Source organism: Sphaerodactylus townsendi, linkage group LG15 (genome assembly GCF_021028975.2).
Source record: "Sphaerodactylus townsendi isolate TG3544 linkage group LG15, MPM_Stown_v2.3, whole genome shotgun sequence".
Classification (NCBI taxonomy): domain Eukaryota; kingdom Metazoa; phylum Chordata; class Lepidosauria; order Squamata; family Sphaerodactylidae; genus Sphaerodactylus; species Sphaerodactylus townsendi.
Window position 1 is genome coordinate 485559 of NC_059439.1, and position 15156 is coordinate 500714.

At 50.1% G+C, this 15156-nt stretch overlaps 1 protein-coding gene across 1 annotated transcript in view; it reads right to left on the reverse strand.

The window, feature by feature from the left end:
- Positions 1–3194: 3194 nt before the first annotated feature.
- Positions 3195–15156, reverse strand: part of ACBD4 (acyl-CoA binding domain containing 4) — a 28915-nt gene continuing 16953 nt past the window's right edge. The window contains exons 7-11 of the mRNA XM_048517555.1: positions 14363–14490; positions 12394–12526; positions 7277–7437; positions 6620–6826; positions 3195–4757 (exon numbers count right to left, since the gene is read on the reverse strand). Coding sequence (XP_048373512.1) covers positions 4647–4757; positions 6620–6826; positions 7277–7437; positions 12394–12526; positions 14363–14490 — 740 coding nt within the window. The 3' untranslated portion in view covers positions 3195–4646. The remainder of the gene's footprint in view (positions 4758–6619; positions 6827–7276; positions 7438–12393; positions 12527–14362; positions 14491–15156) is intronic.

Below are 15156 nucleotides of genomic sequence, written 5' to 3' on the forward strand. Positions count from 1 at the left end.
AGCCTCTCTTTGAACACAATAATCTCCCTGAGAGAGTTGTAAAATGTAACATGAAAACCGTTCAATAAAATAGTGAGCATCAAATAAAATACTGTTTAAGTGCAGTGCAGACAGAGCCCTGGTGGTGTGTTTTCTATGTGTGTCTCACAGTGCTATCCTATGTAGTCTTAAGACTACTTAAGACCTGAATGGGCTAAGATTGGAAAAACTCTTTAGGACTGCGCTGTAATGTTATTTCAAAATCATTTTTAACATGCTGGAAAAATCTGTAATTTTCCCCATCCTCTCAAAACAGCATAGTGAGATGCGGACATTATGATAAAGCCCTAATCTACAGACCAGGGAACGGATACAGAGCTGAGCTGCTAGGGGCACAGAGTATCTCCGGCTTAGCTTTTCCACAAAAGAGCCAGCTAGCATTTTTACACCTCAGAGATAAAGCTGTTTGGGAAAATAGACTCCGCGTTAGTTATCAATGTACTTGCATACAAGCTGAACGATGCAGACTCTAGAGCGGCAAGATTTATTTTAATAAACTTGCGGAAGAGCTGAGGTCTTGCCAAGTGCTGTTTTCCGTTTGAACGCCACCAGTACAGGAGAGCAGATACTGTCGGCTTCAAGCGCAGTGTATTTCACCTCCGCCAGAATAGAGAAGGAAGAAGATGAAAGAAGATGGCCTAGAGGAAGGCCAGCATCTGACTGCTAAAGAATTCTAAACGCCCATCTTACACACGGAGGAACTAGTTTGGAAATTCTAATTTGCCCAGGGGCAATGAATCGTGGCGCCACCATACAGGCAATCGTCAATAGATCTAATTCCAGTTTTGTTGTACTGGGTTAAATAAGCCTTTCCATAGACCAAACGTGGTCCTCTCTTGGACTCTCTTTGCAATTCAAAAGCGAGCCTCTCTGGCTGTAGAGGCATTCCAGCTCCCAAAACAACTTATCTCCAAATTGGCTTGCTGGCCTGGAAAACTTTCATGTTTTGCAAAGACACGGTGGTGGTTCAGGGGACAGAGAACTGGGCTTGGATTTGGACAAACTTCAGTTCCAGTTCTCCAGATTTGGGGGATGGAGGCTGGGGAGACACTTCAGTAGGGTGTAATGCTCCAGAGACCACCCTCCAACGCAGCCGTTTTCGCCTGGGGATCGGCTGGAGTTCAACCCCAGTTACAGGTTTGGCGTGAAAGGAAGCATTTCCCCCTGTTCATGGTCAATAACCACCTATCTGCTTAATGCCACAAAGATTGTAAACACTGTGTGATCCCCACCCCCTTTGAATATTCCCTCAAACTTGGATCAGGAAACGGAATGGCACGCCAGAAGCGGTTTCTGCTTTCTAGAGACACTCGGGGTCTTTTGTTTTTCCAAAAGCGCTGCCTATCGGTATCTCCGACAGCAGAACAGAAAGTCTTTCTCCTGCTAGGCCGCTCCTTCTTGGCGCCCTGAACAGCCAGGCCTGGCTCTTGTTTGGACAGGCTGTTCCCCCTTCTCAACGGCAAGAGGAACAACAAGGCGACAGCTGAACTCCACTCGAGAGAAGCGTCCTTGCAACCGTTCCTCCCCCCTGGCCTGGCTGGACGCCTCCTTTTCTTGCTTCCAAGTCTTTCCTTCGCAGAAGGCGCTGCAGGTCCTCGTCTCCTGGACCTCTTCCTTTTCCGAGGGACTGATCTGACATTAGCCAACTCCCAGGTGTGAGCAGCCCACTCGGTGCCGAGGGGTCTCAAGTGAGTCCAGATCCAGGCTAAACTCTGCAATTCCAGCTTGAATTAAAATGTGCCACCGGCAGGGCAAAATCACCCACACTCACAGGTGGTCAGGTTGCCAACTCCAGGTTAGGAAACTCCTGCAGATTTGGGGGTAGAGTCTAGGAACTCAGTGGGGTACACGGCCATAGACTCTGCCCTTCACAATCAACACCAGATCAGCTGAAGAAGAAGAAGAAGGAGGAGGAGGAGGAGGAGGAGTTTGGATTTATATCCCCCCTTTCTCTCCTGCAGGAGACTCAAAGGGGCTGACAATCTCCTTTCCCTCCCCCCCTCACAACAAACACCCTGTGAGGTAGGTGGGGCTGAGAGAGCTCCGAGAAGCTGTGACTAGCCCAAGGTCACCCAGCTGGCGGGTGTGGGAGTGCCCAGGCTAATCTGAATTCCCCAGATAAGCCTCCATAGCTCAGGTGGCAGAGCTGGGAATCAAAGCCGGTTCCTCCAGATTAGATACATGAGCTCTTAACCTCCTACGCCACTGCTGCTCCTGGTTGATAATATGGTATAATATTACTTCTAGTCCTCCCCTTTTTTTCTCGTAAAACTTTCTCATCTTGTAAAAGACTCAGCTCCTTGACTTTTTGCCATTCCGTGGTCGATTTCCCACTGGAGAAATGAAAGTGGATACAAACCGGTTTGGTTTGATTTGGGACCTTTTCAGCGCGGTTTCATGGTCCCCACTGCAGCCTGTGGCCGCCAAACGACCCCTGCTCCAGGCGACGCAGCAGCCAGGCATGATTCCCCACTGTTTGTGGATCTGCTACGCGATCTGGCCAGGGGGTTCCTGATTGGCTGCTGCGTTGTGCTGGGGCTTTTGAAAATTTTTGTACACTTCGGATCCATGTCTGCGCGAGCATGCGCAGAAGTACTGCACGCAGAAACAGGGAAACAGGTGTTTAAAGCAATGCCCCGTTTCTGTGCTGCTTTGTCTCCTCATATCCACGTGGATACGAGGTGTAGCGTTCCTTTGTGTTGCCTTTCACACAGAAAAGCATTCCAAACCAGCCCCACGTCGCCACGTATCCACATGGATTCCAGCTACGTGAAATAAAATTAAATAAAGGGCAGCGTGCCCACTGTGCCCGGATTGGATGGGAGGCTCCACGTCACTCGCAAGGGTGGGTAGCTCGAATCCGGATCCCCCCCCCAAACTTCCCCACCACTCCAGACTGACCACGTGTTTTTCAAAAAGGTCTACTTCGTTCCAGGTTCTAAAATAATGCGTACTGGGGGGAGCAACAGAAACGGGGTGAACGTGCATTCGGCGCTGGTGTAGTGGGGAGTTCTGCAGGAAACCTGGATATTTGGAGTGACGAGCACGCATCTAATTGTGAGTGGGGAATTGACCCATATGAACTTATTTATCTATCTCTGCCGTTCCTGCAAAGTTTTTTCTTGTATATAAATTGGAAACATTGGAAATAAAAAAATGTTACTAATGCGTTCATTTTAATTGTTCTAATTATCCATTTAGACTATCTTTGTATATCTTTGTATATCCTCTTGTATCTTCAGCCAAAGGCAAGGTGTTATCAGAAGAGCTGTGCGGGTGTGCGAGTGGAGAGGGTAGGCCGTACTGACGTGAGCGCAGGCAAGGCGTACTGGTGGTGACTCAGTTTTCTAGAGTCCGTTGTATTTTGTCGCACAACAGGCTTTATTGCTTGTTATTTTATAATTGCCTTTAAATAATTTGTCATTTTATCCAGTCAAATTGATTCACAAATAGTTAACTGAATTTAACCGTACAACACATCCTGTAATCTTTCCGGCATCTTCTGCCTGCTTCATTAAAAATTTCATAACTACTTTAGTCTTCTTCCTATTGATATTATAGCCTGAAAACGATTACAGTTTTTCAGTTTGTTCCATTATGTATTGCATAGAGAAATTTTTTGGGGCAGGGGGTGGGGTTCAAATCATCCAGGCTACTTTTCAATTATTAGACTGTCAAAAGACTCCCTTTCCTCCCCACCCTGAAGATGAGTGATTTGTTTTTATTGAAAAAAACCTAGTACTGAAATATCGATATAGTGATACAGTGTTATAATGAATGTTTATGTTGGTTCTCTGAATTCCCAGGTTTCCTTTTTTAAAAAAAATTGTAAGTCTCTAATTTTTTTCTGTCATGGAGATATGCCTTTCACCTTATATCTCTGCAAGGGAAATGGTTAGAGACTTACATAAAAAAAAAGAAAGCTGGGAATTCTGAGAACTATAATTAAAGCATTGTTGTCAAAAAGGGGGGGCTGCAATACCACGTGACAACACAAATGACAACACAGTGTGGCAGCACTCTCCCTTGAAAACCCTCAGTGTTGAAGACACATGCAGAAGAAAATCCCACAACTGCAAAAATGCACAGGGAAGGCAAACTTGTGGAAAAACCGTGCCCAAACCGATTCCAGTTAGGATTACCAAGTCCCCGTCCCCCCCCCCCCCGGTCAGCGGCAGGGCGTGTGGGGTTGCTTGTGGCCAAAGAAAATTACGAGCAGAGGCTGAGCTCACTGGAAAGATCCAGCAGAGCCTCGCCAGCCTCACCTGCAGTGGAAAGTCTTGCAAAGGTAAGTGCAACATTTTGCAGCACACCTGCTTCCCGGGACTGACCAGAGAAACCTTGACTGCACCTTCATTAATGCTTCGTTTTCTCCAAGCCCTTCCTTTCTTCCTAGCCCCTGCAGTAGACAGGATGAAGTACCTCCCCTCCCCACCCTCCAGTTGCCGCCACGAAGCTCAGCCCAGAGTGACGTGTGCAGTCCTTGGCAGGTAGAGGCGCTGGCAAAGGTCCAGCGTTTACTCTTCCAAACCGTTCGGTCGTTGCCGCCAAAGCTGTGGGTTGTTTTGTTTTTTAATGCAGCTTTAAAAACAAAAACGGGCTGCAGTTCACCTCTTCCAGCTCTGAAACCGCCCCAGGAGCCACTGAACGATGAGAGGCCACGCCAGCAGGAAAAGCAAGGTCGGTGGAGTCAGGTGCGCGGGCGGGTGGGACGGCTCCTGTGCCACCAAGAGACAAATAGCAGAGTTTTAAAAAAGACCAGGCTTTGGTGGATGAGAATGAGCAGGAAGAAGCGGAACGGCTCCCCCTGCTGACTCCTGTCGCGGACAGTCAGTTTGCAACTGGCACACTCCGTTGCCGCTTAAGGAACTGGAAAATAGGTGTTAGCAAATCAACCAAAGCTTTATTGATGGTCAAAATATCCCTGACAATTAGTTGGGGGAGAGGAAAGGTCGATAGCAAGAAAGGCCTGGGAGCAGGGGAGGCCTGAGGCTGGGGAAAATGGAGCCCAGGGCAAAATCTGAGTTTTGCAGCCCCCCCAATATGGGCAGCGTCCCTCTCCCACCACGATCAAACAACATTTTTTGCACCAGGTCATCTCAAAGTCACCATCACATTATAGAACATGCCCCAACACACAAATCTGAACACACCCAGGGCTCCCTAGTTTAAACAACATTGAAAGTGATGCTATTTTTTTAAGGGGGGGATCCACCCTGAAACAGCATCACTTTTAATGTTGTTTAAACTAGAGAGCCCAGATTCTCCTTTTAAATCCACCTTAAGGGGATACCCTGGGCTCCCTAGTTTAAACAACATTGAAAGTGATGCTGTTTCAGGGTAGATTTCCCACCCACCCACCCCAAACAGCATCATTGTCAATGTTGGTTGTTGTGGCTTTTCTGGGCTGCGTGGCTGTGGTCTGGTAGATCTCGTTCCTAACGTTTCACCTGCATCTGTGGCTAGCATCTTCAGAGGTGTATCACAGAGAGATGTCTGTTATACACTGTGTCCAGACTTCTCTTATAACAGACTTCTCTCTGTGATACACCTCTGAAGATGCCAGCCACAGATGCAGGCGAAACGTTAGGAACGAGATCAACCAGACCACGGCCATACAACCCGGAAAACCCACCACAACCCATTGAATCTGGTTTTGAAAGCCTTCAACAATACTTTCTATGTTTTTTTAAATCTAGGGAGCCCAGATTCTCCCTTTAAATCCATTCCAAAGGGGGTGGATTTAAAGAGAGAACCTGGGGAAAATTTAAGGGTGCCTGTCAGGGGAGCAGTGTTTAAGCTAACAGTACCAAAATTTTAGGCTATCTTAAGGAGATTCTCCTGATGAAACCACCCAGATTTAGTGAAGTTTGGTTCAGGGGGCCCAAAGTTATGGACTCTCAAAAGGGTAGCCCCATCTACCATTAGCTCCCATTGGAAACAATGGGGGTGGGGCACCCCATTTGGGGGTCCATAACTTTGGACCCCCTGAACCAACCTTCACCAAACCTGGGTGGTATCAGCAGGAGACTATCCTTATGATACCACCTAGGTTTAGTCAACTTTGATTCAGGGGGTCCAAAGTTATGGACCCTCAAAATGGTAGCCCCATCTACTATTAGCTCCCATTGGAAACAATGGAGGATGGGGTCACCCATTATGGGGGTCCATAACCTTTGACCCCCTGAACCAAACTTCACCAAACTTGGCTGGTATCATCAGGAGTGTCGTCTGAGGGTATCCTGAAATTGTGGTGCCTCTAGCCTAAAAACTGCGCCCCCTGCAGGCCACAAAGTGGAAAAACCCTAAAAAAACAGAAAAAGCCACAAACGAACCTGCAATTTTTGCGCCCACCACAAGGGGGCGCCTGGGGCACTTGTCCCAGAATGTCCCCATGGTAGCTACACCTCTGCCTGAGGCCTTGTCACACATGCTCAGGGGCACCCTTGTTTGTTGTTGTTGTTGTTACCATCTCCTCTGTTTTTGAACCCTGACATTCAAAACAGATTCCAGAGCCAAGCTGTGGCTGCAGTTGCTCTTTGTGGTGCCCCCCCCCCCCCACGGGTGCTGCAGCCATTTAGACGCCAGGTTGAACCAACGTGGAGGCAGCCTTTGGAGGGCCAGCCATGGTGGCCACACGAACACAGGAAGCTGCCATGGCCGGAAATGGCCCCGAGTCCAGGTCAATACTGTCTACTTGGAACGGTAGTCGCATCCAGGGCCTCAGGCAGACGTCTTCCACGTGGTTGACTGCCTGGTCCGGGCCAGGAATCGAACCAGAGACCTTCTGCAGCCAAAACACTCGCTTTACCACCAAGCCGTGGCCTCCTCCATACCCAGGAAGCTGCCACAACTCAATCAGGCCACTGGTCCACCCAGCCAGTACTGTCTACTCCAGGGGTCTGCAACCTGTGTCTCTCCAGATGTTCATGGTCTACAATTCCCATCAGCCCCTGCCAGCATATGGTTTAAAAAATCTAAGTGGCCAATCAGAAGACTTGCTGAGCCAAAGCCCTACCTGGCCCCACCCACCTTCTAAAAACATTCGGCAGGTGCCATGTTGGGGAATCCTGCACTAACCTATCCGGCAGGTGCAGCCTGACCCCCTCACGCGTCCATTAATTTGGAATTTTCCTTTCCCTTCAGTCACTTTGAAGTTGAAAAAGGAAAAATAAATGTATAAAACAACTAAATCCCACCCCCCCGCTGCTCCCAGCTTTAGCAACGAGGGACATACTTGCAAGCTGGCCAGCGATTCCAGACGGCTGAGTCTCCGCACCACTTCCTCCATGTTCTTCTGCAGGGTCTGGATGGTGCTCCTCAGCCGCTCATCTACTTCCTGCCAGGCGGAGACGTTGGCTGCCTCAAAACCCCTCTCCGCAGGGGTGGTTTGTGGATCTAGGACACAACACAGTGAGGGAAAGGGGGAAAACCTACAGCTGGGAAATTCCACACCCAGGTCCTGGAGACGAGGGCACGCTTGTCAAACGGAAGATGATGCCAGGAGATGCCGGCATCTCCCTAGAAGATTCCTCCACCAGCGTGAAAAAACCTCCCTCCTCTGAAATATCTGCTACTTCGACCGGGGGGGGGGGGGGGTTTATTTCTAATTTTTGTGATCTTCACAGCATCTCTGTTTTATAGACGTCTCATGCTAACTGTATTACCTTCCACTGCATAATCTGCAGCTCCACACAAACATAGGATGATTATAGACCAGTGATGGCGAACCTACGGCACGGGTGCCAGAGGTGGCACTCGGAGCCCTCTCTGTGGGCACCAGCACACAGAGTTCATCATGTGGGAGGTGGAAAAGCACCCCCCCCACACACACATCTAGGCTGGCCTGGGCCACTGAGCACGACGTGCGCGCACCGCGGTGAGCAGGGAGGACTCGGCTGGCGGGCCTGGTGTCTGTGCTCCAGGTGGCTGTTGCCGGGGGGGGTGGGTGGGCGCAGAGGAGGCAGAGATGCTAGAAAGGCACAGAGCAGTGTGTGCAGGACTTGCTGGAGGCTAGAGCAGGCTGGCCCCTGCTCAAGTGGGTGGGGCGGAGGAAGAGGGAGCCAACTAGTTTTCTAAACTAAAACCTCAGCATTCAGGTTAAATTGCCGTGTTGGCACTTTGCGATAAATAAGTAGGGTTTGGGTTACAGTTTAGGCACTCGGTCTCAAAAAGGTTCGCCATCGCTGCTATAGACAAAGGAAACAAAGGCCAGGATACTTCTATTCAGATGCTCCCACCAGTGACCTTGCTATCTCCATTGTTACTCCCATGCTATAGACTTCATTGTTACTCATACTTCTGTTCAGATGCCCTCACCTATTGACCTGGTTGTCTTCTTTGTTACTCACAGACAATGTTTCTTCACCCACCCTGGACACTCCAACAGATATATATATACTCCACTTGCTTTCCCAACATCAGATCCTCTGAAGATGCTGCCAGCCACAGATGCAGGCGAAACGTCAGGAGAGAATGCTGCTAGAACACGGCCATACAGCCCGGAAACCACACAGCACCCAAACTACATTAAAATTCTCTCCAGGAGTGGGATAGTCACTGGAGGCTCTGCCTGAGACTCATTCTCATATATTAATATCAACCATTTGCCTCTGCATAAAGCAGTTTACAAGGCTTGATGCTGAAGGGAAAGGCCCGCGTGCCTTCTCAGAAGATCCGCAGCTTCCACAGCTTCGCCCCTGATACCAAAACATCAATTCTGGGGCTCTCCTGTGACTCATATCAAGTACAAATTGGAGAGGGTTTCCAGGGGTCCTAGAGTGACCTGAGTGTCAGCCCCCAACCCATTTGAATTGACACGCACCAGCAGCAGGCCACGGTTCCTTGAAGAGGTCAATTGGAGGCGCTCCATGAACCCAGACAGCCCACAGAGATCAGGAGCAGTTTCTGCCCCTCTGAATTCCCCTGAGGTTTTCTGCACCCCTTTTCTCTTTGGGGTGGCAGCTGAGTGGCCCTTTTGCCCCTTGATAACTTTCCGCCAGCAGGTTTGCGGACACGGTGCTCAAATTCTCAACTGCCGTTGTTTCTGGTTTCTACTCAAAATAATGTTTGGTGGGAGGCAACCCCCCCCTTACAAAAAACACTAGCCTAATTGAAACAAGAAGTGGGGGCAGGGGGGGGGGCGACAGCCAAGAGTCTGGAGGACAGGTGGCAGGACGGGCGGCATCAGATTCACCAGGTTAGTTACCAGGGGTGGGATCCAAAAATTTTAGTAACAGGTTCCCATGGTGGTGGGATTCAAACTGTGGCGTAGTGCCAATGGGGCTGGGCGGGGCACGGTGGGGGCGTGGCCAGGCATTCAGGGGGTGGGGCATTCCTGGGCAGGGCTGTGGCAAGGACGCAGCCGCTGCGCCGGTCCTTGGGCTGGAAACGAATGCACGCAGGCGCAGGCTGCCACACACGCCGGTGCACCTCCTGCTAGACTGCTTCAAGTTCTGCGCGCTACTGCTGAGAGGAGGGGCGTCACTAAGGCAAAAATCACGTGGCAAAATCACCAATTAGTAACCCCCTCTCGGCACACACAAATAATTAGTAACCTACTCTCGGGAACCTGTGAGAACCTGCTGGATCCCACCTCTGTTAGTTACTAGTTAACCTCTCTCAAGGCCAAGAAGTCCTGAACAGGTGAGAAGAGGATTCCAACCTAACACAGCGTTCCTGCCGATAAAGTGTGTGTGGGGGGGTGGGGGGGGGCTGCAGGTGGGGGAGTCAGACAGAGGTCTCTTTGGCATTCTCAGTGAAAGTGAGCCCCACAGCGCCAGCTCTGCCCCAAGGTGGGGGTGAACGCCCTGCAGTCTGCCTCAAGCAAAGAAGTCGTAGATAGCAAATTAGCCAAGGTGGTTTCAGAACCATCATGCACGGAGCACTTTCCGTGACGCTCCTTGCCCTGCAAGTCTCCTCATGTTTCCTCGTTTGCATGCAAGGAGGTGCCCCCCGGCATGGCTGGCCGGCCCCCACTTCTGGGTCACTCCCTGTCCAAACCAAGAATGAAGATTGCCATTCTGGGTTTTCTTAGCCCTTTAAATGTAATATTGATACTGTGCAGGCCGCTACCATTCTTTTTTTTTGGGGGGGGGGGTAGGGAAATGTCTGCCATTGATCCCGGAGAAGAGTGGGGGTTAGGACTGCCCCCTTCCCTCCGAATGGCTGCTTGACAGTTGGCACCAGGTGATCCAAAGGGCCGCAGGGCCCAGAACAACAGACGTGCTGGCAGTCAGGTTCACCCATCACTGCTGGTGCCAAGAAAAACGCTAGAAGAAGAGGGAGGCCAGTGAAGGACTCGATGAGCCTTTGGAGGGGGCAACCGAGGTGAAGCGCCATGGCTAGACACGGGGCAGAATGAGGTGGTAGAGTCCCACACAACTCCAGGGCAGAAGTTGTACCTCTCGGTAGAGGATGCCATTTTTTAATGCTGGAGAAAACTAGGAGAATGCAAGGAGAAAACTAGGACTTCAGGAGGAACTATTCCTGCCCGGCCTGTTCCCTGCAATGCTGCTCTTCAACCTGACGGTACATTTAATGTAAGAGGTAGAAATTGAGGGGAAGGCACAGGAATCCCCCGAATGGCAGAGTGAAGTCACGGTTCAGATCACAGAATCAGAGAGTTGGAAGAGACCCCAAGGGCCATCCAGTCCAGCCCTCTGCCATGCAGGAACACACAATCAAAGCACTCCTGTTGGCCACGCAGCCTCTTTTGAAAAACCTCCAAAGGAGGAGACTCTACCACCCTCCGAGACAGTGTATCACATCAGGACTGTACCACATCATTCTGCTCCATGTGCAAATCAAGCCGCATTGCACAGGTTGAGATGACAGAATTTTGGAGAGAATTTTGGTGTCGTGGTTAAGAGCAGGTGGGTTCTAATCTGGAAAACCGGGGTTGATTCCTCACTCCTCCACCTGAGTGGCAGAGGCTTATCTGGTGAACCGGATGTGTTTCCGGACTCCTACATTCCTGCTGAGTGACCCTGGGCTAGTCACAGTTCTTCAGAACTCTCTCAGCCCCACCTACCTCACAAGGTGTCTGTTGTGGGGAGGGGAAGAGAAGGGAGTTTGTAAGCTACCTTGAGTCTCCTTACAGGAGAGAAAGGTGGGGTATAAATCCAAACTCTTCTTCTTCTTCATTTCAGACTGCACTGGGGAGGGAGCACATTTTTTAATGACCCAGTAGGTATATATTCATAAGAATATAACTCCCTGGATGTGCCAGATTATCACCACAGGGAAAGGACTGTACTGTGCATTTTTCCCCCTGTGGTATGTTAGCTTTATATGAAATGCAGGGAAAATAGTTTTTTAAAAAAGAGATTTTTTTAAAAGTTCCCACCCCATCCCATGCAGCCTTAAGCAGCAGTGGCGTAGGAGGTTAAGAGCTCATGTATCTAATCTGGAGGAACCGGGTTTGATTCCCAGCTCTGCCGCCTGAGCTGTGGAGGCTTATCTGGGGAATTCAGATTAGCCTGTGCACTCCCACACACGCCAGCTGGGGGACCTTGGGCTAGTCACAGTTCTTTGAAGCTCTCTCAGCCCCACCTACCTCACAGGGTGTTTGTTGTGAGGGGGGAAGGGCAAGGAGATTGTCCTTGAGTCTTCTGCAGGAGAGAAAGGAGGGATATAAACCCAAACTCTTCTTCTTCTTAATGGGCAAACGGACTCCGAGCGGCTGTTCCACGCCTTTCCCAGCAAGACCTGTCCAGATGCCCACAGTGCAAACCAAGGACAAGCCAACTCACTAAGCAGTGGACACGGCCTGGTTTCCTTGCCAGCTCCTGGAGAAATAGCAGCAAATGGCTTTCCAGAACTTTAAAACGTTCCCCTCTTGATAAGAGCACCCGCCCTTTCCCCCTTCCTTGTGGGGAAGACAAGTGGATAGCCTTCAGCTTCATGGCAAATCTGTCTTTTTACAAATGTTTTGGAAACTCAGGTATCTTGCCACACTGTTATTTCAGAATTAACTGCACCCAGACGTTTCTGTCTCAGGTGCGCCGGCCTTCAGGTGGAACCTGGGACACCCCACCTCCTGGAATCACAGCTCATTCCCCGACTACAGAGATCAGCTTCTCTGAAGAAAATTGATGCTTTGGAACGTGGACTCTATAGCATTGCAACCCATTGAGGTCCCCGTCTTTCCCCTGCTCCACTCCCCAAACCTCCAAGAATTTTGCAACCTAGATTTCCCAGTCCTGCACCCCGTCCCCTGCCAGTGGCCGGCTACACGTGAAACAGGTCCTGTTCTTGCCAGAGGTATGTTGCGTAGCTAAACACCTGCCTCTGCCCCGCTGGGCTCTTTTGTCGAGACAAAAAGGTTAATTCAGATCTGGGTTTGGTATGTACCGCTTTTGCTCAGCTCTTCTTCCCAGGTTGAGGCTGGCTTGGGCACGGGAGGTCGATGCCCACCTGCGTCTCCCACCTGGCTCTCAGGAAGATGGTTCACGGCAGACGTTTCCTTCGTGGACGGCCTCCTGCCCTGTGAACAAGAGAAGGTGCTACTCAACCACTGGCGCACACCAGTTTCACACCGCTTTCAACTATCACGGCTTTTCCCATAAGTGAACTGGGAATTTTATTCAGGGTGGTGGACTGACGGTTCTGTTACAGATTCTCAGCTTCCTCTTCAAGGAACTACATAAGAACATGAGAACTAGCCAGCTGGATCAGACCAGGGTCCATCTAGTCCAGCACCCTGCTACTCGCAGTGGCCCACCATGTGCCTTTGGGAGCTCACATGCAGGATGTGAAAGCAATGGCCTTCTGCTGCTGCTGCTGCTGCTCCCGAGCACCTGGTCTGCTCAGGCCTTTGCAATCTCAGATCAAGGAGGATCAAGATTGGTAGCCATAAATCGACTTCTCCTCCATAAATCTGTCCAAGCCCTTTTTAAAGCTATCCAGGTGAGTGGCCATCACCACCTCCTGTGGCAGCATATTCCAAACACCAATCACACGTTGCATGAATAAGTGTTTCCTTTTATTAGTCCTAATTCTTCCCCCCAGCATTTTCAATGGATGCACCCTGGTTCTAGTATTGTGAGAAAGAGAGAAAAATTTATCTCTGTAAACATTTTCTACCCCATGCAGAATTTCATAGACTTCAATCATATCCCCCCTCAGCCGCCTCCTCTCCAAACTAAAGAGTCCCAAACGCTGCTGCCTCTCCTCATAAGGAAGGTGCTCCAGTCCCTCAATCATCCTCGTTGCCCTTCTCTGCACTTTTTATCTCTCTTCAAGATCCTTTGTGAGATGTGGCGACTACATCTCCCAGGAACCTCTAGAAAGAGAAAACCTACTGGAACAGTTTGAGGGTCATATACATGCCTCACACTATCAGCACACGTGCAGATTTTCCTTCTGCAGGGCAAGTTCTGCTTTTCCCTGCTTCTACTGCTCTACTGCTGTGTTTATACCATATGCTCAAGCATTTTTGACTGTTGCAATACATTTTGAGGTACCCATTAAATGATCCTTTGGCACCCTTAAAAAAGAGAAGCAGCAGCATGTCCATTGTTTCTGTCATTTTACAGGAAGTGCTACTCCGAAGACAGGAGGGGCTCCCTTGTAAGTGCCACAAGGGCCAGCCAAGCAGTAATACACATTAGCTGGCCATGGTTGGAAGGAGGGAAGTGGCTCTATGATGGTCATGCAGTCAACACGCTGCACAGTCAGCTGGAAACAGAAGTAACTGCGAGTGCTCCAGAGCTTGATGCAATCTGCTTCGACACCCCTGTTTTGTTGCACCTGCCTTCCCAGCAGGAACGGCTTTTTTCTGAGGATCCACAAGTCCACATGCACACACGGTCCCCTTTCCAGGATCTCTCCTGCTTTGCTCCGATCTTTTCCACACCTGCTTTCAGTGGTGGGATCCAATAATTTTAGTAACAGGTTCCCATGGTGGTGGGATTCAAACTGTGGCGTAGTGCCAATGGGGCTGGTGAAGGCCTGTGGGGAGCTGGGGGCATTCCACAGAAGCGGGGCTATGGCAAGGACAGTCAGCAGGCCGAGGAAGCAGATGCAGCGCAGGCGCAGGCTGCCACGCGCGCCGGTGCACCTCCTGCTAGACTGCTCCAAGTTCTGTGCGCTACTGCTGAGAGGAGGGACGTAACTAAGGCAAAAATCACGTGGCAAAATCACCCATTAGTAACCCCCTCTCGGCACACACAAATAATTAGTAACCTACTCTCGGGAACCTGTGAGAACCTGCTGGATCCCACCTCTGCCTGCTTTCCTATGATCTTTCCTGAATGACTTCAGTCAAAGCAGGTTAGCATCCTGTCGGTGTATTTTTAACCCCCCTCTCCCATCCTGCCACCATTTCTCTGCTGTCTGTGTCTTGCACCCAATATTCTGCCTCTCTTGCACTGGAGAGCTTTTTGCCACTTAAACACAGCAGTTGCTTCAACATGACAGCAACATAGAAACTAACCTCCCCGTCCGCAGCTAACAAAGAGCCCCAGTGGCCACGGGGTGAGGAATGTTTTACGGGGCAGGGAAAGAGGACCCCAGAAATTACAGAATTCGCCATCAAGTCAAAGCTGGTTTATGGCCGTCCCTGGTGGGGCCTTCTTGGCCAGAGACGTTTGGAGTTAGTTTGCCACTGCCTGCCTCAATATCAGTCAAGCCTCTGGTATTCCTTGAGTGTCTCCCATTCAAATACTAGCCAGGGTTAGGGCAAATCTTCATGGCACAAGTAGGGAGTGTGATTTGAAGTTGGGTTTTCCAGGTGCTAGTCTGCCATCTTCATCATGGCACCACGCTGGCTCTTAGCGCATACCCCTACGTAAACAACCAAAGTGAACAACTGCACAATGGGGGAATTGTTCCCATGGGAAGGCGGTCACAGCTGGTACTGTCTGAACAAAAATGAGCGAATGTGGATCCTAGTGGGTTCCCTACATCTTTGCATAGCTATGCTTTTGCAGAGTGTTCTGGCGTGACCAGGGCCAGGTCGAGGCTTTCCAGAGATAAATGTAAACACTCCACTTAGGCAGAAAAAATGAAATGCACAGATGTAGGATGGGGGACACCTGGTTTGACCACAGTACATGCGAAAGGGATCTGGGAGTCTTAGTAGACCACAAACTGAACACGAGTCAGCCGTGTGAT